The sequence below is a fragment of the Thermobia domestica genome, chromosome 9, assembly GCF_964235325.1.
Source record: "Thermobia domestica chromosome 9, izTheDome1.hap1.1, whole genome shotgun sequence".
NCBI lineage: Eukaryota > Metazoa > Arthropoda > Insecta > Zygentoma > Lepismatidae > Thermobia > Thermobia domestica.
Window position 1 is genome coordinate 279072934 of NC_137462.1, and position 25995 is coordinate 279098928.

Consider the following 25995-nt stretch of genomic DNA (forward strand, 5'->3'; position numbering starts at 1 on the left):
AGCATGAGAACGGGAGGTGGAAAATATATATATAACCAGAATTAAGACTACACATTCATACATTTTATTTCTATATACAACAGAAAGGCCAAACAAACACAATCACTGTTTTGTTCAGAAGAAAAGAGAGAATTCCTTTTTTGTAAACGCAAAATGTCACCGTACACTTATGCTTGAATTAGTGCTTATAAAGTATATTACGTTATTTGATATTTTGTGGGATTACCCTGTGCGTTAATGATTGTCTGTAGTCTTCGTGGCATTGATTTCACCTATAGTAGTTCGTAGTTCTGTAGCTTCGGGACTGATTATGTCCCATTCTTCTTGAATAGCTTTTCTTAGGCCTTCTTTAGTAGAGACAGGGCCGGCGCGAGAGAGGGTCGAGCCGTGCCACCGCCCAGAGCGGCAAGTCTAATGGGCAGCAAAATTTGAAAAAAGAAAAGAATACTATCAAAATATAATGCTTCGTAATAGGCTCACATGGAAAAATAAAATTGTGTTAACCTGAGAATGTAATTGAACTTACTTTACTCACATTCAAGAAAATACTCTCTCAGGAAATTCAGAGCATTCCTCCTCGTTTTCAATTATCAAACTACTAGCCACAGGTATCTCGTTCAATATTTCCCTTGCAGCAGTGTAGATAGGATTTTGAGCTAGAGTGCATAAGATTATCACGGTGTCTTTTTATATTTTTTTCTATTCAATAATGTTCTAACGCTCCGCTCCAAGTATGCAAAAGGTACACTCCCACTTGAGACAGCCCGTTCTAGCCTGTAGCATCCAGGGGCGGATCCAGGACGGACTTCTGGGGGGGGCGGTGGGTTGTAATACTGCTACTTAGAGCTACTTTTAATACTGCTACTTAGAGAGGAAACTTTTAAGAGCGTCAAAAAATAAACTATATATTTTATTTATATATAAAATAAAAAAGTTTCCTCTTCTGGGGGGGCGATCGCCCGATCGCCCCCCCTGGATCCGCCCCTGGTAGCATCTAGAGACATTTAGGTTCTAATAGCGAGTTTTTGACCAAGTTACAAATTGTTCATTCCGAATATAGTAAGTCGTACAGCGTATTATTTCTTGATAAATGTCTCATTTTTTGTATAGCTAAAAAAAAGTTTATGACTTTTTTTTCTGCGTCAGTTCAACGTTAGGCCATACTAAAGGAACATATTAGTAGTCTCACTTTAAAATCATAATCCACCACAAGGTGGGAGAGCCGAATTGATGCTCTGACTCAGTTATCAAATATAGGAAGTTTATGATGCCTTACTTCAAATAAGTAATGACAATAGAACCGATAGAATGGTCGTCCACGATGCTCTGTGTATAGCAAACCAGCTGAGTTACTTTTCTTTCCTTTACTCACTCGTTGTCTGATATGACTTTAAAGCATTGATTCTCATGTGTTGGATGCAGTAGGATTTCTTGAAAATATACTTTGGTACTTTGAGAGGAGCAGAAATTATGCAAAGTTTAAATCTTACTTAGTTGATACGATGGACTTGGCATCAGCATTAGATATGGGTGATCCACTGATACGTAATACAGTGCAAGCTCGAAGTCGAAAGAACAGACTGTTTCAGTACGAGGCAGAGGATGAAGCTACTGAAAACAGCCACAAACAAGATACAAGATCGATTTTTATTACAAAGTTCTAGAAGTGATTGTGTTAGCTTTTAAGAGAAAGATTTGAGCAACTTAAACATCACAGCGAGTATTTCAATTTTCTTTGCGATATAAGTAATCGTAAAGATATAGCCTACCACCTGAACTTTTTGTCTGAAAAGTGTACTAAACTTACCATCATTTTAACACACGAAGAATTGAAAGATATTAACCCCAGTGATTTGAAAGACAAACTGAAAGTGTTATCCACTATAATTAAGCCTGTGAAAGTTAAAAAAAAAAAAAAAAAAAAAAAAGGAACATGACTTTGTTCCCAATGTTAGTATTGCACGTAGAATTTTGTTAATCTTGCCTGTAACAGTGGCAAGTGGAGAAAGAAGTTTTTGGAAACTTAAGTTTATTAGAAACTATCTACACTCTTCTATGTCTGAAACACGCTTGAGTGGTCTAGCGACGATATCAATAGAACACAAATTGGCTAAAACATTGGACTACGTGATGTGATAAAGGAATTTGCTCATATCAAAGCAAGAAAAGTTTCTTTCAATTAAGGTATGTTAAATTTATGTATGTCTATTGTGTTTTAGTACATTATAAGGCTTAAGCTAATCACTTACATTTACCATAATTATCTGATTTACTGTATTATCTTCTTGCTCCATACTCTGTTGAAAACGCCTTTTGATATAAAATAAGCCTAAAAATTAAAATTCTTAGTCATGATTAAAGTATATTTTTAAAATTTTATTTTCTGTATGCGCTGCTCTATATTACAGATATACAGCGAAATCGAGCATACTGAATATTGTGTCAGTATAGAGTCGTTTAAATATTACGTGAACATTCCAGAAAGTTAGTTTTTTTTTTTTGTTTGTTTACTTTTCCATTTTATACATGTTTTTAAATGACACTTGAACGTTATTTGTCAAAATAAGGTTTGCGGATTAAAGGGGCGGCATGTGAAAGCACCGCCTAAGGCGGCAAAATTGCTAGCGCCGGCCCTGAGTAGAGAAGCTGTGCCTTCTGATTGTTGTCTCCAGAACAGACCATAGATGTTCTATGGGGTTCATATCTGGGGATTGGGGAGGTGTGCGAAGCTGTTTCAAGGTATTATAGAGTAGCCACAATCGAGTATTTTCCGCTGTATGTTTGGAGTCGTTGTCTTGCTGAACAATAAATTGTTTTCAAGAACCATCTTCTGAGCACTAGTATGGAGATTTTCCTTTAATATGTTAATATACACTTTGTGGATCATCACTCCATCGATAAGGTGGAGACGACCCACTCCTGAGGCACTCATACAACCCCAGACGAGCACGGACCCTCCTCCATGTCTTACTTTAGGGACGAGATTTTGAGGATTCATCTCTGTATTCACCTTGCGCCATACAATACGCCTCCCATTGGACTCGATAAAGTTAAATTTACTTTCGTCGGAAAATATGACCCTATTCCAGAAAGAAGCCTGATCCCTTATCTTTATACTCTTTTTCAAACTTTAGTCTCTTTATACGATTTGTCTTGTTCACCCAGAACATTTTCCTGGCTATCCGACCATGACACCTTGCAAATATTCCGCACTGTACTGGCTGATACTTTAACACCGCGTGTTTCCAGATCCGTTGCCAATTGCACAGCACTATTTTTTGGAACCTTTTTTCTTTCCCTAATAATGTAACGTTTATCTTGTTCACTCAACACTCTTGGTCTTCCAGTTTTTTTTTTTTTTTTTTTTTTTTTTTTTCGCACAGTGATAGAAACATTATACATCGCAATTATTGTTTGTACTGTTGAACGAGGCCTGTCTGCAAGGTTTGCTATCTTTCTCAAAGACTTACCCTTCTTATGGAATTTAATAATTACTTTTCTTGTCTCCTCATTTGTTTCTGTTCGGTTGCTTCCCACTTTGACAGCCCACTGTGCAGTTTTTTCACTTCTATTCACAACTAAACTCATTCTGTTACTCGTCATGCTATACAGAGGTGTATACCCAGGTGAATACTAGTGAACCCCAGTTGTGGTATCTTTGTTTCGTATTCGTACGTCAGGTGTACGATCACTGTTTGCGTCTACTCTATACACTTTCTACGGAATTTATTTACTTTCTGACCATTAAACTTGTCTTTGTGGTTCTTTATTGATATATTCATAAAGCTTAGTTTTCATTATTCATATTGTGTGTGTTATTACACTTCTTAAATTTTCTGTTTCTTTTTCGCAGGCATTCTCGTTTCAATAGCATAGGTGTACGAACACTTTCTGCGCTCACTGTATGTACAGTAAATACAAATTTATAATTTTTGACTTTACGAAGTGTACAATGTAATTGTTCAATAATTAACATAAGCAGGCATTCATTAATTTATATTAATATAATAATTAATAAAACTAATAAGCGGGTGATTGATGACTCAGTGGTAGAGTTTTCATCTATGGTATTCTAACCCAGGACATGTGGGTTTTCGATGGCTAATTTTGTGTTCGAAAATTTTCCCGGTGGAAGGCCTACCTTTCTTATATTTGTTCCATCATCACTCATTAACGAATTTAGTTTATCAAAACTCTATAGCCATATATTCATTCTGTCCGTCAGTGAAGCAAACAGTCTCAAGAACTATCTGATGGATTACCAATCAATTTTGGCCATGATGTACAGAGTCAATAGTTACGAATCGAGTTCCCTGATAAATGTAATATTCAAACCGGAAGCGGTACAAATCAACCATTTCCGGTTTTAACGTTAATCATTATATAGTAAATATGGTAATAGATAGCGAGAAGCGGTTTCCAGTAATCGACATATATATAACATTCATGTAGATAGAATGTTACCCAATTTGTGCATCTGCTGAAAATAATGAGCTTAGGTATTTAGAGAGCATTTTCCGCTTTAGAAAACGTGTGCTTGGTAAATAATGTAGAGAATTAGCTGAGTCAGGCATGTAGCTAGAATATGGTAATAGGAAGGGGGGGGGGGGTCTGTCACGAAATACTGTGGTTATTTACCAGGGGCTCAATCATTCTAAACTATTCTATTGGCAACATATATTGGTTCGTTTAGCCAAGATTTCTAATGGGGGATGATATGAAATACTGTGGTTACACACCAGAGGCTCGATCAATCTAAATATTTTACTGACAACATACCCATATTGATTGGTTAGGACAATAAAATGAGGATATATTAGTAAGTATTTTAATAAGAAGCTATGAAGAAATCTCGAGTAAAAGAATATAAAAAAGTATTGAAAAAGATATAGTTTTCCGAGGTCATTCGAACGGTGTCGAGAATTTTGCGTCTGGGAAATTTGCGCCCTACCTCAAGAACAGGGAAAATTGCGCCTGCGATGTACCTCCACCGGGAAGTTGAGCTCTGCGAAATAAAAGAACCTATTGGAGCTTACGCATTTGCTCGGAGGGGCTGACATTACAGCATAAACAATCCTCCCCCCACAACCATGCCATTTGTGATTTATTTTCATTGTGGCTATATAAGGGGAGAATAAACTTCAATATAAGCCAAAAGAACACAACGGATCAACGCAATTACTGCTTCTTCCAGAGATGATTTTGGGGGAACACTGGCCTTCCCAGAGCTCTCAGAGTGCCCCCTCGGAGGAGACCAAAATAATACGTCTATAATATAATAATAAATAGAATAGTACCAGCAGTGACCCCCCTCCGGAATACTAAGTGTGCCCCCCGGAAATTTTTTTTCTGAAAGAACGACTGAACGCAATTGTGTGTTTGAATTCCAGCAAGTAAACACACTGTACATAGTTTTCTTGATAATATTACTGAACTGATTTTACATTCACTTTACATTTTCTTTTCTATATTTTGTGTCCTGAAAAGCCAAACAACTCGCAAGGATTGTGAACAGAGATATCTGGGTAGAGCCAAACAGCCTTTTGTAGATTAAATTATACTCTTTGATTATATTAATAATTATATATCAGTCATTTATACTTTTTTGTAAATTTTGTAGTATAATGAAAAATTGTATTTGTATGGATTGTCATTTAGTGAACTAAAATTGTATTTTTTTCATTTGTTCGGAATATTATAACGGATGGAGTAACTCACTGAGACGATGATAGGCAAGCCTAGTTCAAGTGTGAGTGGAAGTTACTTTACACAATACAAAAATAAGTTGAATTGTAGGGCGCTAACATCCCAGTGCAAATATATAGCCGGCGCATTTTCCCCTCTTTTTGGGGAAGGGCGCAAACATCCCAGTGCAAATATATTGCGAGCGCATTTTTTCCTATTTTTGTGGTAGGGCGCAAATTTCCTGGGCGCAAAATTCTCTCATTCAAGGAAAATATAATGTCCGTGAAGTTGACAAGCCACTTATGTCAGACTCCATTTCGACTTTAAACGTCGCTAGTGCTACGTTAGTGTTCGATAGTGACGCAAATCGTTAGTACTTCACAGATAACGTGTGTTTTTTAAATAATGGATATAGGTCTTCTAACTGCATGCCAACACGCCCACTTCTAAGAATCATCTCAAAAATGAGGTTAACCGTTAGAGCAAGTAAGTGCTCATTAGTGCCATTAACATTAATGCCTCCATCGTACGGCCCTTTGAGTAATGATAATAGCACGCTCTTTGCTAGTCTCAATGCGTCCCTATATTCTCGCGAACATTATGACGTGCCCAAGTTAGTTACTTTTTTTTTTTGCAACTATTGTTTATCTGTTATTGTTTATTGCTAGTCTGCAGAGTAGTCCTTACATTAATATGCCATTGTCCTTGATAATCATTGCGTATTTACAAGCAGTTTGTTATTACTGTTAGAAGATATAAAAAAACAACAGATAAAATCTACTACTTAACGGTTCACATTTTTCTTTTACAGTACATAAACGATTATTATTATTAATAATAATAATAATAATAATAATAATAATAATAATAATAATAATAATAATAATAATAATAATAATAATAATAATAAGACTATTCCAGCATAAAAGTTATCAATTGCATCCCACTGGCAACAAGCGACGCATATTTTAACTTCACAAAAATTAGTTTCTCACGATTTTCTGGAAAACTACGTATGATAACATCTTCATTATGTCAAGTTGTTTATCTCAGTGTGATATATGTCTTACCTCTGGACAATATCACAGTAAAACAAAAATTAAATATTAGAAGTACATCGTACTTTTGGACTACATCTCATTAACCATGGGAAGATTGAGTAGTGTATACTTTAGGATGTAAGTTTCAGCTTAACTTGCATCATACATTCTTAGGATTACAAAAAGGAAAAATAATTTTTCCGAAATCCGGATTTTTTCCGAATTCCGGAATTTTTCCGAAATCCGGATTTTTTCCGAATTCCGGAATTTTTCCGAAATCCGGATTTTTTCCGAATTCCGGAATTTTTCCGAATTCCGGATTTTTTCTAAATTCCGGATTTTTTCTAAATTCCGGAATTTTTCTAAATTCCGGATTTTTTCCGAAATCCGGATTTTTTCCGAAATCCGGATTTTTTCCGAAATCCGGATTTTTTCCGAATTCCGGAATTTTTCCGAATTCCGGATTTTTTCCGAAATCCGGAATTTTTCTAAATTCCGGAATTTTTCCGAATTCCGGAATTTTTCCGAAATCCGGAATTTTTCCGAATTCCGGAATTTTCCGATTTTACTTTCCGGATTCCGGAAAGTAAAAATTCCGGAATTGGCCATCCCTAATATATATATATATATATATATATATATATATATATATATATATATATATATATATATATATATATATATATATATATATATATATATTTGTATACCTTTTGAGTCGTCGTCTGGAGACATAAATTGCACTATGTAGCAACGTCGCAAATAAAGAACCATAGATTTAGATGTATCAATCTATCAAATAGTTATATCGATTCTTTTCCAGATGGCAACTAAAGTCGATATTGATTGATACTGGCATCACTTATTAGTGAAGCAATCGATTTAACGCTTTGTTGTATTCGTAGAGTAATGCTAATGGCTTCAAGTTACTCTGCGACGTTGCCACATAGTAAAATTTTGATTCCCCATAGAGCCTGAAGGAGGCCCCGGAGGGCATTTCATCATACAATATTTTCGCTTTATTGTGACCTGCAGAAGAGTGCTCTGTGGTCCGTAGGCACCATTTTTAGAACACCCATAGTTTATATTATAATAATCTTAAGTGTTCTTGGAAGAAGATAAACCTTTCTAGCCTAATGGTTACTATTGGTTAAAGAGCTCGCCTTTGGTTAAAATATTTAATCTGACATTGTAAATTAAAATACAATTTATATAGAAGTGAAATAAGTATGAAGCATATATATATATATATATATATATATATATATATATATATATATATATATATATATATATATATATATATTCAAAATTCGAAATTCTAGTTATGAAATATCTATATACGATTTCTGAATTCGGAATTGAATTGAGTTGAGTTGATTTTGGGTTTTACGTCCCGTTCAGCAATAACAGGAGGTAAGCACTAAAACGCTTGATTGACAAACCAGAGTAAGAACTGAAAAATAAAACAATATTGAATAGGTCTACAACAAGGGTGGCTAACCTTTCTTAAGTTTGAGCGCTACTTTTCATTTCTGAAATCACTAGCGATCTACTGTAATGAGGACGTAACGATGCAACGACATTGCGCAAATTTTTCTAAAGATTAGATCGTTGATAATCTAAGTAATTTATGTCTTATTAACGAGGAGCAGAAAGTGCTGAAATTGCGCAAATTTCCGCCGCGACGTTGCCAACAACAGGATTTAAGGAATTGTGTGAAATTTTGCATCGAAATGAAATGTATAAAGCTATTCCTTTATGAGATATATTTTATTGCATTCTAATATTTACAAAGCAACATACTTATTTACAGAAAATTTCATTTTACAGTTTGAATGCTTGAAATTTAAATCCTACAGCTTTTAAAAATGTCATACGTGCCTTCTCATAGTTTCTCTGCGAATTCCTGAACTCAGCATACTTCCTCATGACAAACTCGCTCCTTTTGACTTCTGCTGGTCTTTGGGCCTTTGAAATTCCTTTTAATATGGACGTTATTTTCATGGCAGTTTCCGTTTGGATCTCTAACAAAGCAGAAATCACCGTATGAATATCAGGAGCAGGGAAGTAAAATTGACTATTATAATGTCTGTGAAAAGCTTCTGGTCCATTTGTCGTCCGACGCATCGTGGATGGTATAGACGCCCACATGACAGGTGGATACCTAAAATTAATAAAATAAAAAGATCCTTAGTTCATGCACACAATTATTGACAATTTATATAAAACACTAAAACATTTATAACACTAGATTCAAGAAATATTTATAGTCTTGGTCCGTAATTTGTTTACAACTATCAAAACCTGCATTTTAATCTACGTCTTACATGAAGACAGAAGAAAATTTCACTATAATTAAGTTGCATTGAGAGAAAATACCATATCAGCACAACCATTAATGTTGTGTTCAAACTAGGACAACAGTTTTTGCAGTATTAAGAGTTATTGAAGCATGTGCTACTATAGATGAAATTCAAAAGGAAGCTACTTACTTGCAACCGTCTTCTATGTAGTTTTCTAGGACGTAATCGGAAAATTTATGCCCTGTATCATCCGGCGTCATTGATATTAGTTGAGTAAAGGCATCTGATACTTCTGTTGGATGTAAATATGGCAACCCAAAAAATGCCTTTATCCATGAACCTGTAAGAAAAGCAATAATAATAATAATAATAATAATAATATTATTAATAATAATAATAATAATAATAATTTGTTAGAATAAGCAAGCATTGGGAAAGTAGTGAAATTGATGGATCTTACTGTTGGCTTTATAATTTCTTCATTTCGTACATTATTAGAACAGCAGTTTATTTGCTTTTAAGAATGGTGACTGAATTAAGATTCTTCAGTCAAACAGAATAAGATTCTATTTTCAACTGTATTCTGTATTAATATATAACAAAACAAAGTCCACATGGTATTATTAAATTAATAATAAAGAATAATAGACCATAATAATATCAATAATACCTAGTTCAGATTTTGGATCCATATATGCTTGTCGCAGATCATTGTCGGCTTGAATCCTCCGCCACCATGTTTGTCCCAAATGGAATCTGCAGCCACGAATGTCACAATTTGGAAACACATTCTTGATGGCTTCGTGAGCAGCTGTTTCAAAATCAACGTAAATGATTTTCAAGTCGAATCTACTGTCTAAGTTTCTTATCATCTTCCACATGGCCACATACGTATTCTTGTCTTTCTTCGGCAAAAATGCAAAACATAGAGGTAGATAATATCCATTTTTATATGCATGTATTGTATATAACTGTGTGAAATGCTTAGGAGCATAAGTGAAAGTTCCATCTGCAAATACTTCTAACCCGCTGAACTCACACAGAAAACTGAAAAGAAAATAAGATTAGTGTCAGAAAAGAAAATAGTAAACAAGACTGTAGTGTCATATCGTTAGGTGAAATGCTATGTTACGATATATTTTGTGAGAATCAAAAAAAAAAAAAAAACTATTTTACTATAATTTGGAAATAAGACGGAAAAAGGAACTTTTCTGTTCAAGCAACTACTTCCTATTCTACTTCTTGATGCTGTAAATGAAACTCATTTCAAAGTTAATGGTTATAAATGAAATTATACTTACTCGATATTTTTCTTACACGTGAAAAGAATTATATTAGCTTCATCATCAACAAAGATGAATCTTTCTCCGTCAATTGCTATATCATCCTGCTTCTGAACCATTTGCTGTATAGCCTCTACGGTGTTTCTGGGTAGACGAGGAGTCACCTTTCTTCGATTTTTATAAATAACGTCTCGGCATCTTTTAATTTCTTTATGATCAAGTGTGTCATGATGTTCCAATTTTGAAACTTCCTGCCTTATAATTTTATTTGGCTTCTCGTTCAATTGTTCAGTGGCTCGTCGCTTACAATTCTCTCTAAGAAAATGCCGTTGAACACCATCTTCATCTTCACAATGATTATGAATATCTTTCCTTTCTAAAACTTCACTTGTATTTTCATCCATTGTTATACTAGCATTACAGCTTTTCTTAGTACATCTGAAAGAAAGGAAATAATAATTAAATCGTATCACGTGTTCTAAACTTACTATTTAAAGAAAAATGTATTCACTATTTCACTGGCAAAAATGTTATATCTTCCATCACCTTTTAACAAAGTATAGGTCCAATTGACTGACATAAATACTAATGCAGGCTTACTTATTCACTTACGAAAGTATAGGACAAATTGCCTGGCATAAATATTAAAATAGGGACTAGACACATATTTTAACAAAATATAGACCCAACTGACTGACATGGATATTAATGTAACTTTCCATTACTTAACAAAGTATAGAAGCAACTGAATGGCATAAATATTAATATAGGTTACATCACTTAACAAAATATAGGTCCAACTTCCCGACATTAATACTAATAGTGTGTTACATCTTTTAACAAAGTATATATGGATCCTATTGACTAGCATAAATACTAATATAGGCTTACAGAACTTACTAAAATATAGGTCAAGCTGACTACTGAAAATACTAATGTAGGCTTTGCATAACTTAGCAAGCTATAGGCTTATATACATGCAAAAATTATGTACTACATTAACTTACCTCCAATTTGAGCCTTTTTTTCCTTGGCGAAAGAAACGATACTTAAAGCCTCCCATTAATACACAAGGTACACCTTTTTCTGTTTTCGTCAATGTAAACTCCATTCTGAAAGTTTCACTTATGTTTCTCCAGTTTATTGCTTCCTGTTTATATTACCCTCCTCACTAAAACTTGCGATTAATTCTCGATCCTGATTGGCTCGTTGTGATTCTCGTTCCTCATTGGCTTGTTCTATTATTGGTTTATTATATCCGCAATTCGTTCGGGGTTTTAACAGAACCTGAGGAGGTCTGACATACAGTTGCTGGTGACATTTGGGAGAGTGCACAACGGAGAAGAATAAGCTTTGCAGAGAAGAATTGCTGAGATGCATTGCTTTCCTGAAGAAGGTGTTCCAACCACAACCAACATAGATAACATCAGAGATGCATTAAAACAGCAAAACGTACAGTTCACGAACCTCATTCGTGTCCAAACAAAGGAGGGACCAGCACCCATCTTGAGAATGTTTTCAACATTTGCTCTGGCCATATACGTTGAACACGCTTTGCCGACAGTCGGCTAACGGAAACGCTTTGTTATCTCTCTGGGAGTGAAGCAAATACACAGTAATTAAAGAACTGAGGCCCTTTTCAGGCCCACAAACCAATTTCAGGTCCAAAACCTTTCTAATGTACACTGTCCGGTAAATATCTTCAGGATAAAACAGTTGAGAATGCTCTAAGAGCATTGCCAGAACGAACTTTAAAAGAATGGAGAGATCTAGCGGGAAGGATAGCTGTAATTGTTCCTAGATGTAAAGGTAAATCTTTTTATCCGCACCCTCTTCTCTTTCTCGCAAAAATTAACAAAATATCATCTCTTTATGACTTATAGTTCTCGAGATATGACTGCTTAAATATCTAGAAATTCGAACTTTTTTAGTCAGTATCACGGGAACGGTAAGTCATAGAGAGATGATATCAGTGTTAATCCCTAATAGAACATTAAACATTTTCGTACTGATATTAATTGATGGCCAGTTGCACAGTGGCCACCGGTTACTATTTGCTACCAAAATATTTACCACCCTTTTAGATATTGACCAACACCAATATGACCTCTCTATGACTTACGGTTCCTCAAATAATGCTCCTTAAATCTCTGGAAATCGGCCATTTTTGGCCAATATCATGGGAACGGTAATTCATAGAGAGACGATATTGGTCTTAATCAATACCTAAGAGGATGGTAAACACTTTGGTAGCAATATTAATTGGTGGCCATTGGCCAAACCAGAACTCTTTAAGTTCGTTGGAAACCGCGGCGAGACACAACATTCGACATGCTGCTTTAGAATTCTAACTGCATGTAGGAGGTACACGTAGATATAAGTTGCTGCATCACTCAAGGGGGCGAGCTTTCTTGCCAAGGGGCCCTATTTATCTCTAATACACTGACCACTCATTCTTGTAACAATTTATACGATAATACCTAGGTAATATATAACAAATGTTTCTCACAGCACCTAAGAACAACTAAGACGCAAATGCAAATCTAAGTATCATTTATAGAAAGGTGAAAGGATAGTTATTAAGATATGTGGTAGACACACCTGAAATATGTATACAAGTGCTTGTTTCTGATTGGCCAAAACTGGAAGATATAGACAAATCTTTATTTCTGATTGGTCGAACGTCTGTTCACGATATTTCAAGAGAACTTCTAGAAATATTTATATATATTGTTTATTTTATATATGTTTGTTTTCCTTACAGTATTTCAAAACTATTTGCTTTCAATAACTATATTCTTACAGTTTTAATCTTACAGTTAGATATGATACGGAAAATGAATGACTGGGACACATTCCCCAGTCACCCTCTCTAACGACGCCATTGCACACATATAATATAGATGACTGAAAATGCTATTGTTATCCATTACTTTGTATTTTTTTTTTTTGTTAAAACGACTTGCATTTTGGTGACTGTTTTTATTAGTCGATATGCTTATGGTAATGATGGCAACATTGCACAAGATTTTTTTCGCAATTTCCAATTTTGTTGCCTGCTCATTAAGGCTTTATCTGTGTCAACAGATAAGCGTGGGAAAATTTGCGCAATGTCGGTGCACCCGGACGTAATGGACAGTAAAAAAAAAAAAAAAAAAAAAAAAAAAGGAAATACGATTCATAAAATTAAGATTATTTAAATATTTAAAAAACTAATTAATTCATTTTGATTTTCTCAGAAACGTTCATTTGTTATCAGAAATTAGCAATCACTCCATCGAGATTGGTATGCTTGATTGATACAAACAGTAAGACAGACCAACGTGGGCTACCTCTCACAATAACTTATAGACTAGTAGACCATGGTTGATGTGTCCATCTCTGGTCCCCAGTAAATTTATGTGGAAGTATTATTGCAAATACTGTATTTAATTTTAGGTTTATAATGACTTGTTTCGAAGATATGGACAAAGGTTTCAATCAAGGACGTGCCGCTTCTGATGTATGCGGTCTAGGTTTCAATTCTCGGTGCTAGTCGGTTTTATCTCATTTTAAACTATGGATCTATCTTTGCTTTAGCCGAGGTTAAATTTCATAAATCAAAGCAAACCAAATCGAACGGCTAATTTGTTGTAGTTTTCGTAGTTTGGAAAACTATTCGCATTTCATGAACAGAAAATGGGGAAAAGATATTTCTTTCCTTTTTGTCAACAGAACAGATCACAGGACTACAGGTATAAGCAAATTCTTAGCAAAACCTGTTTTTTCCGCTTTCCTTCCAAGAAGCTGGCAGCGAAGAAGGGTTGGAAGCGGTGACCTATTCATTCCTTTGTTTCTCTACGGGGGGCTATACCTGGCTTGCATGCGATAAGTTGAACATGTCGAACTTATCGCATCGTATCATATGCAGGAGAGATATCATGAGATAAACTAATTTAGATGTGATGATTTCTGAAATTTATCTCTACCCTTGATGATTTATCATAACGTCTAAACGGCCTCTTACAATATCTCTGTATTTATTTTTTCTTCAGTTCTGTTTCTCTTTTAGACAAAAGAAGGTAATTTCACTCTTCTGCCCCATTTAAAAGCCGTAACCATCCCCCTCCTGCGCTGTCCAACTTTGACCACATGCAGGGGAAAACGAAGGAAAAGGAGGGGTGCCATTTGCTTTGACGGCATTTCAGCAACAACCCCATCTGTTGCCAAAATAAGGAAACACTTTGCACTGCGATATCTTCGATTTGTCAAGGTCACTTGACTCCCGCGGACTCTTAAATACATCTTTGTGTGTTCTTCTTTACTTTTAGGTTCATCGCCTGTTTTCCTTTACTATTAAATGCTGTCTTCCTTTTGTAGTTTGATGCAGCGGCGCTAATCCGTCTTCAACATTGGAGGGGGGGGGGGTAAGACCCTTCCCATATTTTTTTTAAAGTGATGTTCAAAATATTAATGAAGTTGAAAAAGAATGCTGTGGGGGATTAGGGGAGCAGAGTTGTCTTCAACATTGGAAGGCGGGCAGGGCAGACTTGGGGCTTATTCTGGAGGGGGCATCAACTTCATCTTGCTTTCCTTTGTCGCAATCGGACACAAACCATCATATTTCTCCCCAAAAAACACAATTAAAATCACATTATTGGGGGATAGTCCCCCAGTTCCAAGATTGGAGGGGACATGTCCCCCTCATCCCCCTGGGATTTGCGCCAGTGGTTTGATGCATTGTTTGCATCCTACTGCAGTTTTCGATATTATGTATTTTTTTAATTAGCTTTTTCACGTCTTAAGTGACATAGCGATGTTCGAAGGTGGTGAATGAAAAAGCGACAGAACCTTTATATGTTTTGAGACGAAATGAAGTTTAGCGTTTAGCGTCCAACGAGGAATGAAATGGTGGATTGAAGAAAGTAGGAGGAAACGGGGAAACCCCGAGAAAACCAACGCACACGGTGTTTGTCCACTTTTTTTTTTTTAAAAAAAAAAAAAAAGCTCACATGGCGCAAGATGTGGCTTGAAAACGAGTAATAACCGCAGAAAACGCAAACAACCGATTTAGAAAACCGCATACTGTAACTATATGTTACAGGAGCAGATCGACTCAGGCCCGAAACCACGGAGAGCTAGGGGGCCACTCCCCCTAAAATTTTCACGGTAGGCTTGCAAATGAACTGTAATATGGTGATGAACTATAATATGGTTGGGTGGGGCCCCTCCTAACTTCTACCGCCCCCCTATATTTTTGGGCTGGCTACCGGCCTGGATCGACTCACATAGATTGCACAAACTAGTGGGAACACATTCACTCCAGCGACATTTTTACTGAAGCCAAGAAATTCAAGTGAAAGATGTAATGATTTTTCCCTTCTTTTTTACATTCTATAAAAAAAAAATCATGTAGTACCGGTACTTGTGCAAGACTGTTGCTCAAGAGTCTTGGTCTTGGCCTTGCATACAAGACTCTTGCACTTATCGCTATTTGTGGTAGAGATGACCGTTCCGTGAGTTTTCTTCGGGTTCTGCCCTTTACTCCCTATATTCACATTTCACCAATTCTTCCATCATCATTCACTTACAGTCTCCCTTAACCTAAAGGACATAAACGCGGAACGTTAAACTGAAAGATTTCATTTCATTTCATTATATATTTTTTACTAATCGTTTATTTCCTGTAGGATATAAGGTATAATCGTAGAATGTAACACTAAAACAGAAAGAGATGCTATTCTAGGATAATTAAAAATACGTAACATAATATCATGAAGATTTAGAGTGGAAATCACAACTTACTTAAATACTCTGAAAAATGCAGCTTGTTTCCTTTCACTAGGAACAGTGTATTAGCAGTGGTTCACTCACCTAGAAACAAACAAACAAAAAAAAAAAAAAATGTTAAAACGTAATTTTATACAAGATATACATTTAAAAATACATAATAAACTCATCATAACTAACGCGGTTTAAACTATTTAATACTAATTAGCATCTAAATGAAAGGTACGGGCTACCGCACTAAACTCTCTCGTTCCCACTTAATAAAATTAAATCTTGGATTATGTCATATTAGGGTGCTATTAATGAAATATCTTATTTGTAAACAAAAGATTTAAAGTAACGAAAAAGTGCTCCAAGTAAAAGTAGCTTAGTTTTGAACGCAGAATCAAAATCTGTATTAAAAATAGGGGGTTTCCATTTGAAATTCTCAAGTTGGCCCCTGGGACCCTATGATAGGACCCCTGAGGGCACTTGTTGTCTACAGAATTTTATAGGACTCTGACATGGGTATATTTGTCATAATTTGTCATATTTTTTGTCATTTCGGAAATATTTCAGGTCGAAAAGTTAGGTAAGACACCATGTATATATATATATATATATATATATATATATATATATATATATATATATATATAGAGAGAGAGAGAGAGAGAGAGAGAGAGAGAAAGAGAGAGAGAGATTCCAGTTTTGACGTGATGTACTCAGTGGTGCCCACCCACCCTTATGTCCATGACGCACCCCCCGCAATTGTCTATCCATAGGTGTTCTTCCATGAAAAAAAATCTTTTCGATTAATTTTTACACCCCCTCAAACATATTTATATAGATTTTTACCCCCCAAATATTTCAATGACGCAGTTTGCGTCAAAGCCCCCCTATGTGGGCACCCCTGAATGTACTCGAAGTAAAATACTTTGAGAGATTCAAGTTTTCTAAAATTCTTACCAGCTCTTACAAGCCAACCTAAGTTTCTAAAAGTTTCATTCACTATACAAGAATTGTTGGTTGCAAATGTCAAATAACTATCGAATATAATACCAACATCTTGAGTAATCGAACCTATTTCTACTAGTGCGAAAGAAATGGATTTACATTTGTTAATGTATATTTAGATTATTTTGTATGTATCAGTTAAATACGCTTACCAAATCATCTTGTAATTTCTCACAGTCATTAATTGATTTAATTTCTGCATATATTTTAATACCATCGGCAAATAATAATTCTTTTGATGTTTTGAGTGAATTGGTTAAGTCGTTAATAATAAAGAATAGAAAAAGCAAGGGTCCTAGATCTGATCCTTGCGGTACACCAGTTGGAACGTCTATAAATTTAGAAATGCAGTCACGATAAAGATAGATTTACACAAGGAAAACACGTAGACCGTATCTGGGAGAAGCATGTTAGAAATTAGATCAGATATTGTGCTTTCTGGACGGATCTTACGCTTAGTAGAATAATTAAGACTAGTACGAAATGAATGCCTACGTACAGCAGCCCTTGGTCTATCATCTGACACATATAGGCATAAGTTTTTCCTTGTCATTTTGTATGTTATATATTAAGTAAAGTAAAAACATGTGTCATAGAACCATGGACTTAACAATTAGCAAATTCTCAACGAAGACTTGGTTTAAAGAGTTGAATGTTCGCTGCCATTAAATCTTGTGACAGAAGAAATGCCACTCTCTTTAGATGTTGCCGCACTGCCACCCACACTTTGAAAGAAAGAAAAAAAAAACAGTTGAAGATTTGCTTAAAGCAATGAGGCCGACTTCAGCTTAACACCTCATCAATTATGTGGAGCACTCTCTCACATCGCATTTTGTAAATATAGAGACTGTTCTCGGCAAGAAGCACAGTTCTCCTACAATCAGAAGACCATCCAGCGAATTCTCAGCCTAGCGCAACTCAAAGAATTATACTCTAGGATAATGATGTTTAAATTATTCCCCCATTTTTGTGGTGCTGTTATTCCAATATCCTAAGATTCGATTTCAATACCCAAATTCAATGTTCGAGTTGGTTCTTAACGACAAAAGAAGTCCAAAGGCGAAATATGTGGTAATTGGTGCTTTGGGTAAATTGGTTAAGTCGTTAATAAAGAGTAGAAAAAAGTCAAAGTCCTAGATTCGATCCTTGTGGTACACCAAATCGAACGTCTATCAATTTAGAAATGTACTGACGATGAAACTGAACTAAATTACCTGAATGAATGTAAATGCTTATGTGTAATTTTCGACAAAATTGTCAGAAACGAATTTTTCTAAAGCTCAAAATTAACTGAATCAATGACTGCAGAAAGGCTCTAAGTCATATATTTCTGAAATTTGGTTTATGAATTTTTCTACTTCTCTAGGGGTATATGCAACTTTGTGTAAATGGAACCTAGAAGTCAGTACTGATGAAAATTCTTAAATCTTCATGCTTTAATCTTAAATGCTTAAATCTAACTTATTTACTTTTAACTGTGTATAAATAATAATAATAATAATAAAAACAACAATGTCATGACACTCAATTGACTCTCGTTTTCTCATTATTTGAATCATGAAACTTCAACTGAGACTATGTTTCTCTTTGTGATAAATGAGATGATTTTATAATAATCACACTTACAAATTTAAACACATGTGTAAACCAACAACAATTAAACAGTAACTAACTCCCAGATTAAAAAATAAATGCTTTCAATTGATGTAACAAGATAGGTAAACGGAATAAAGTTTTTTTTTTTTTTTTAATTAGTCGAATGCAACATAGCAACACATGAAAGACGCTCCTATACAAACTGACATTAAGTTAATCTGACGAGATTTTTTTTAAAATATTCTTTCATGAATAAAACATAACCAGAAGCATGTACAAAATGTCTTGTCTATTGACTAGCGTCTCTCGCTCGTCAAACAAGAAACAAGAGAAAAGGAAGACGAAGAGAATGAATTACGTGAGAGAATTCAAACTACAAGCGACAACTTGTGTATTCTTTCTTTCTCTGTTTTGTCTCTTCTATCCTATACTATCCATATCAAATGATGGAAGAAAAAGGATCCTTCACAAAGTAATATACTTTTTTTTTTTTTTTTTTTTTTTTTTTTTTTTTTTTTTTTTTTTTTACTGTTACAATGTTGTAACAAGCTTTCGTAATTGACTTCTAGATACGTGTGATTTTGTTGTTAAAATCAAGTTCATCACTTATCGCAACTTATCACAGAAATTGTTTTGCACGGTGACTGAGTAGTAGAGCGCTTACCTCTGGTGCAAAGGGTTCCTGGTTCGAAACTCGGCTAAGTAAGTTTGTGGTGGACATTATCGTGCTCGTGGGTTATCTCAGGGTTTTCAAGCTTCGTCCCACTTTTTTGTTAGGGTAGGATTTAGATTTCTGGGCTTTTAGCACCTATAGCCATTTGGCCCTTTATGTCTGAGGGATGACATCCCTCGGTGAGAACACCATCCGGGGAAAGGGAAGGACGAAAGGATTGGGGAAAGAGGGAAGCGGCCTGGGACCTATTAGTTAGGTACCACACCGGCATTTGCCCGGTGTGAATGAGGAAAACCCAGGAAAACCTCATTCAGGGTGGCTGGCCTGAAAAAGCGTTTTACACTTTTTCGACAGAGTGCCCCCACCGGGAATCGAACCCGGAACCGCTCCACTTTCTTGTTCCGCCAATTGTTCCACCATCATTATTCATCGTTTCATGCGTAAACGTGGGACGTCAAACTTAAAGGTTTCATTTCCTTTTCGAAGAAATTGTCTTATCGCGAACGTGATACAACGAATGGTAGAAGGTAAAAGAGGAAGAAGAAAATTATAATTGATGTACACTGTTGTTCTAATAACCTGCTTTTCTCTGAAAAGCCATTCTTATCCGTACATGGAATTAGTGTTGTCCATGAGATTCGAGAAATGTCTCGTCTCGTCTCGTCTCGAAATCGAGACGAGAAGTGGATTTTGAAATTCGAGACAAAATGAAACAAAATTCTTGAGTGTCGTGGGTAGCATTAGTTCACTTAAGTCTTACATCTGAAACGAAACCAAACTAAATCACTTGATGTAGCAACTCTTTTTTTGTGTGGGCCTGAGACGCTCCAACGCCATCTGTTAGCGACTGTCTGAACTACGTCCGACATGGCAACGAACACGTGGTGAGCGCTCTATGTTGCCCTGTCTCTTAACAGCCGTATCAGGAGGTTTCTAGACCTAGTGGCCGCTACGTCTTTTATTCATGTGACTCCCAAGTTTGCCTCACAACGGTGAGTAGACGTTGGAAAGCGCCGGCCGCAAATCGAACCCGGGACCACACGGACATGAGTCTAACGCTCTAAGCATTAGACTATTGTATCTCCCTTAGAGCACAAACACTGTCTATAAGTTGATAGAAGTGATTGTACGGACTCAATGAAGAACATTTTATCAACGTTTAAAGATAACGGAAGTCATTACACAGTACACTCGAATATAAATATGGTTTAAATGTGATTTTATGAAATTATTCGTGAACCGCTCGTGATGCGGAAGGATTCCTATGCCTAAGTAAAATTAGAAACAATATTAGGGAATAAACTTCGTAAATAAATTTACAAAATCAGGCCGAAATTAAATTATTTCTCGTCTCGTCTCGTGAGCAACACTTGAAGCAATTAAATAAAACAAATTAGTATCTACATACAACTTAAACAGGGGCGGATCCAGGGGGGCGATCAGCCCCCCCAGAAGAAGAAACTTTCTTATTTTATTTATATAAATAAAACTCATCCCAAAGTTTGGAGCCCTTAAAAGTAGCAGTATGACAACCCACCGCCCCCTTCCCCCAGAAGTCGGTCCTGGATCCACCCCTGAACTTAAGAATATGGTGATGACAACATATGTATTCATTGTAGAGTTGTATGAATGTAAAACATGACGAAGAAAAACGGTGAATGAAAGCCTTCGAAATATTGTGCAACAGGACATTGGAAATTAGAAGAATGGATAACTTATCAAACGAAAGAGTAGTAGTGATTGTACAGTGAAGAAAAAAACGAATAAACTGAAGACCATTTTGGAGAGAAAACATGGGATGATTAGATCGATTATTATAAGACATGGAGGCATCACGATATTAGCAAAGAAAGGGAATGGCTAGAGAAATGCTGCAATTGAAAAAATGAAATGAATTCTTTAGGTTTTACGTCCCACGATTATGCCGATTAGGCTAAAGGAGACGGTGATGATGAGATATGAGTGAGATGGTGGAATGAAGAAAGTGGGAGGAAACGGAAGAATCCCGAGAAAACTCATGAACACGGTGTTTGTTCATCACAAAGTCCACACGGCGCGAGCTGGGATCGAACCAGGGAACCCAAGCTCCAGAGGTGAACGCTCTACCACTGAGCCACCGCGCCCCCTACTTATCTTTGAATTCAAGTAGCAATCTCAATGCAAGTTCCTTTAATTTCTGATTAAGTTGCGTCTCTAAATCTTAATTCCTTAGAGCATTTTACTCAAAATAGAGTTGACAACTGTAACTTTATTCAGCCAGGGATTGGTATCTTCTGTTGAAACCAATCTAAACATATGTTTATTTTCCTCTTGAAAGCCACTGTGCACTAAATAGCATAAGCATTGCTAAGTTATCTCATGGTTTTGTTCTCGTGGTGCCTTTTTTTCAGTTCAATAGATGTTATTTCATCGGGAAACCAATCAGAAATATATGTTTTGACCCTGTGTGCGCTACACTTCTACTGTCAGCATTTCTCTATCAAAGGAACAATTTGGAGAGAAGCCCCGTAAATAGAATTAGCCCAATGTCCCATCTAATGGGTTGCACTTCTTCAACCTTTATTTATTCTTTCCGTTTCTCTCTTTCTCCCTCATATTCCACCCATTAATTCTAGAAATAGGCTCTTCTCCCCCTGCTATGCTGTCTGCTTCGAGGTGGCGTTACTGGCAGAGAAAAAAGAGAGCTGCAAAAAGAATACGAAAGAAGTGAAAGAAAAAAGATCCAGAATGACTGACGGCATCCTCCCTTCGTTCGGAAGAAGACGAAAAATTATGCTTCAGAATGACAAAGTAGACGACACGCAAATTGACAGAAGCTCTCACATAAAAAGCATTAATACATAAATAAACTGTGCCCGCAAGAAATGCGAGAAGTGGAATTTTGAAGCACAAACGCACAAACTGAGTGTATGACTGAAGTCAGTATATTTTTATAATTGATTATTTTGTAAATATTAAGCTAGATTGACATGCTGCAAGAATCTTGCAACCCTATAATATTTCTCCATGTAAACATAGTCTTGAAAGGGGCATGCAACATTTTTTTCATCTTGCAAGGAGTCAAACCATGTGCAAGTTCCTGGGTCGTCTTGCTTGCTACCTGCTATCGCCCTTCCACTTCCATAAAGAATAAAAAAAGTTTCGCCGCTTCCGAAACGACGGATTCTTTTGGACGGAGAGGGGAATTTCGCCAAAACACAAGTTTTTAATGAGGTGGTTCACTATTTGTCCACTATAGAGTGGAGTGCTGCATGGGTGCAGCGCTGTATATTGTAAACAGTAAATAGAAAGATGGGGCTGTACGAGTTTTTTTAAATGACAGCTGCAAGATTCTTGCAGCATGGCAACCCAGCTTTAGAGAGATGAGCCATCACAAGTATTTTGCCACTACTTGCAGCTCATTGCTCCTTATTTAGAAATTTCAGGTTCAGCTGATTTTGTCCTTTCCTCCAAAGAACTATCCTCCTTAATTGAAATTTTCTCCTCCTTCTTTTACCTTCTACAATACTTGGAATGACACATTTCAGAACACAATATCATCTCAAATAATGTTTTCACTTGGTTCTTTTCTCTTTCCAGCTACGTAGAATATTGTAAATTTTTGGCAACTTTTTCGACATGTACATGGACATTGGTTATCCGTTCATCCTATCTAATTTTTTCCAGTAAGGATACTAAGCATATTATTTGTTAATGGTGAGTATGGAATCTTATTTGATTTCTTTTCCCTTAACGATCCCACAAACACACTTTTTTTCAATCTAAGGGTTTTGTTTCACATTCCTACCCTTGCTTTTGTTTCTCATTGTAAACATTTCAGATTTTCAGCAGTGGCACCGATTTCCCTACAACAGTGGTTCCCAACCTGCAGGCAGGGGGGCGTGAAAAGCGTCCAAGAGGTGGAAAACCACTCACAGAAATAAACTGTGATAATATAAATAAGGCGCCACTTGCATTAATTAACTAACTAACTCTAGGGCCTATGGAACCCGAAGGTTCAATGCTGCGTTCACAAAAGTTTTCTATTGATTTCTATTTTCGTCTTGTCTCATTTTGTCTCGTCTCGTCTTGTTTCGATTGTCGAAAATCTTTTCGCTTTTCGTTTAGTAAATTTATGAATAAAATTTCTACCTTGATTTGTCCTTAAGAATCTTCATCCCGGCGAAATTAAAATACCGCTAATTTTACAGTAATTATGTGATATCTTCAAATAGATAAAAGATAATCGAAATATGGAACAAGAGCGCCCTAGACAATATTATTTTACATGAGAAACTGTTATCACGACTCACTTATCTGCTTTCGATTTCGAGCCATTTTGAAAATTGGCATTTATTTTCGCGTTTCTAAACAGCTGAAAACGGAAAGCCACTAGGTGACTTGTGATAACGGTACCTCACGCAAAATAATATTGTCTAGGGCGCTCTTGTTCCATATTTCAATTATCTTTTATCTATTTGAAGATATCACATAATTACTGTAAAATTAGCGGTATTTTAATTTCGCCTGGATGAAGACTCTTAATTCCATGGTAGAAGTTATTAGAATCCTGCGAGGACCAAGAAGGGGTGATGTACCAATATTTAAACCATATATATTATTGGAGTGTGTTGTGTATTGACTTGCGTATCTTTAAACGTTGATTAATGTTCTTCATTATGTTGGTATAATAACCTTATTAATTAATAGTTTTTATACCATGAACTAGGTAACACTAGAACAGTGTTTCCGGTCTAAGACTTGGATGAACTAGTGTTGCTCACGAAACTCGTGAAATTTTTCGTCTTGTCTTTATTTTCAAAAAGTACTTTTCATTTCGTTTTCGAGACGAGACATTTCTCGTCAAATGCACAATATTAAAAATAAGTTATGTTGTACCCTATATACTGTGGTCAGTGACGTATGCAGGGGTGGGTCCTGGGGTTCCGGACCCCCCTTCCCGAAATCCGGACTTTTTTTTGTAAATTTAGTCTAATTTTAGGGAAAATTTTACAATTTTTAATATAATTTAGTCTGAAATTGTGTTTGGACCCCCCCGAAAAGCTTTGGACCCCTCCCGAAATAAATTCCTGCGTACGTCCCTGACTGTGGTGTTATCCTATTTTTAGCAAACGTTTCTGTATATATATATATATATATATATATATATATATAATAAGAGAGAAAAATAACTTTCTTAGGAAACAAACCATACACGGTAGACAAAAGTTTTGTTGTTGTTGTTTTTGTTTTTACTGGATACTACAAATGACAAGTAGAGACCTACACTGCATCCTAATACAATTAGGTGTAATGAAATTAGGTAGCACTGCTGCGAATATCTTGGAAATGAATTATCTAATATTGATGGTTGTCGAAAAGTATTGGAAAGACCTTTATCCAGCAATGGATCGACAATTATTTATAATAGTATGTATTCGTTTCAAATATAAATAACCCTTATCACTACACTCATGTGATCCCAGTTCTCATTCTTTATATCTGAGCATTTGAGTAGGGATGCGCACGAGACAAGATTTGTGGCTGTGTCGTCTCGAAAATGTGCTGCAAAAGTGATGTCTCGACTCGAAAAGTGTATATTTTTCTATTGGAAGAGCCGTGTCTCGACTCGAATTTTGTCAGGAAAATCCTGTCTCGACTCGTCTCATGCGCATCCCTATATTTGAGATTAAGAAATAAACGGTTCGTACTTCATTCTGAGAGATCATATGTTCAACCCTGTAGCTGGAAGAATTTCTAAAAATAAAGATAGTTAAACTAAAATTTACTGTTCTTGGGTATAACTGGATAAAATTTATTGTTATGTATGGGTGTAACAAACGGTTCTCCGAACTGGAAATATTTTAACAACCGGTTCTAGCGAACCGGCTGATTAGCACCACTGCCTATATACATTGTATCTTTAATGCAAACTTCTAAACTCTTTACTTCAGCTCGAGAAGTTTTCATTTCCCATATAATCTTAAGAACTACAGGCGAAATGAACTGGCCGTCCTACTCCTGCAATACTCCCTTGGTGGCCTTGCTTCCCTATGGAGGTAAATAGGCTAGGATCTGCCTTTGGACACAACACTCACACAAAATATTGTTGTTGACTCTAAGAGTTTTCTAATGAAAGAACTACCAAGATATGATTGTTGCTACCGTTCTAAGTTGCTTCTTTTGCCAAAGATATGATGTTTCCTTCTCATCCACAAAGAGCTATCTACGTTTAGCATGTTCTTCGAAAACTTTTCCTAATTTGGCTTTTATTTAATAATCTTCATTTAAATATGCATGTTAAGAATGAACAGTTTTAAGCAATTTGAACTCCTGTGGTTCGTTCCTTTCTAATTGTAAGCATGTTTTCTGGTGTTTCTCCCCTGGTTTCTGGAACAAACGTCTACTTCATCAGCTCATCTAAACTACAGAGACATCCCCTTCCCTTCCCAGATTTATGATCATTTCCTCAAAAATTCCCTCGCTTTCAACCCTCCCCAAAAAAGGGAGGGGAAAGTCTGCTGGGAAGAAACGTACGATGCTAAAACTAGTTCTCCCTTCATCTCATGCGAACTCGTTCCAACGTCGCATGCGAACTGGGACTTATTTACTGCAGATAGTACCGTAAATGACAGCACTTCTTGAAGAAGTCAAGATGATAAAATGTG

The 25995-nt window shown here is 36.0% G+C and overlaps 2 protein-coding genes and 1 long non-coding RNA gene across 3 annotated transcripts in view; 1 reads left to right on the forward strand and 2 right to left on the reverse strand.

Moving 5' to 3' along the window:
• Positions 1-25995, reverse strand: part of LOC145660705 (protein amalgam-like) — a 464422-nt gene that overhangs the window by 163801 nt on the left and 274626 nt on the right. The gene's annotated exons all lie outside the window — the stretch shown is intronic.
• Positions 1364-25995, forward strand: part of LOC145660704 (uncharacterized) — a 249283-nt gene continuing 224651 nt past the window's right edge. Inside the window, exons 1-2 of the long non-coding RNA XR_014126865.1 lie at positions 1364-2184; positions 22928-23044. This is a non-coding gene — a long non-coding RNA (uncharacterized LOC145660704). The remainder of the gene's footprint in view (positions 2185-22927; positions 23045-25995) is intronic.
• Positions 7869-9903, reverse strand: LOC145694294 (uncharacterized). Its single transcript, XM_081770382.1, has 4 exons — positions 9702-9903; positions 9221-9371; positions 8650-8892; positions 7869-7908 (listed from the first exon to the last, which is right to left on the reverse strand). The coding sequence occupies exons 1-4, from the start codon at positions 9901-9903 to the stop codon at positions 7869-7871; spliced, it is 636 nt and encodes a 211-aa protein (XP_081626508.1).

What these genes read in the sequence shown, in the direction of transcription:
- LOC145694294 (XM_081770382.1), bottom strand. Translation starts at nt 9,903, where the DNA reads ATGATAAGAAACTTAGACAGTAGATTCGACTTGAAAATCATTTACGTT. An exon ending in TACATAGAAGACGGTTGCAA is followed by an intron (nt 8,893 to 9,220) that starts GTAAGTAGCTTC and finishes TATTAATTTTAG; the next exon opens with GTATCCACCTGTCATGTGGG. An exon ending in AGCGAGTTTGTCATGAGGAA is followed by an intron (nt 7,909 to 8,649) that starts GTATGCTGAGTT and finishes TTACAATGTCAG; the next exon opens with ATTAAATATTTTAACCAAAG.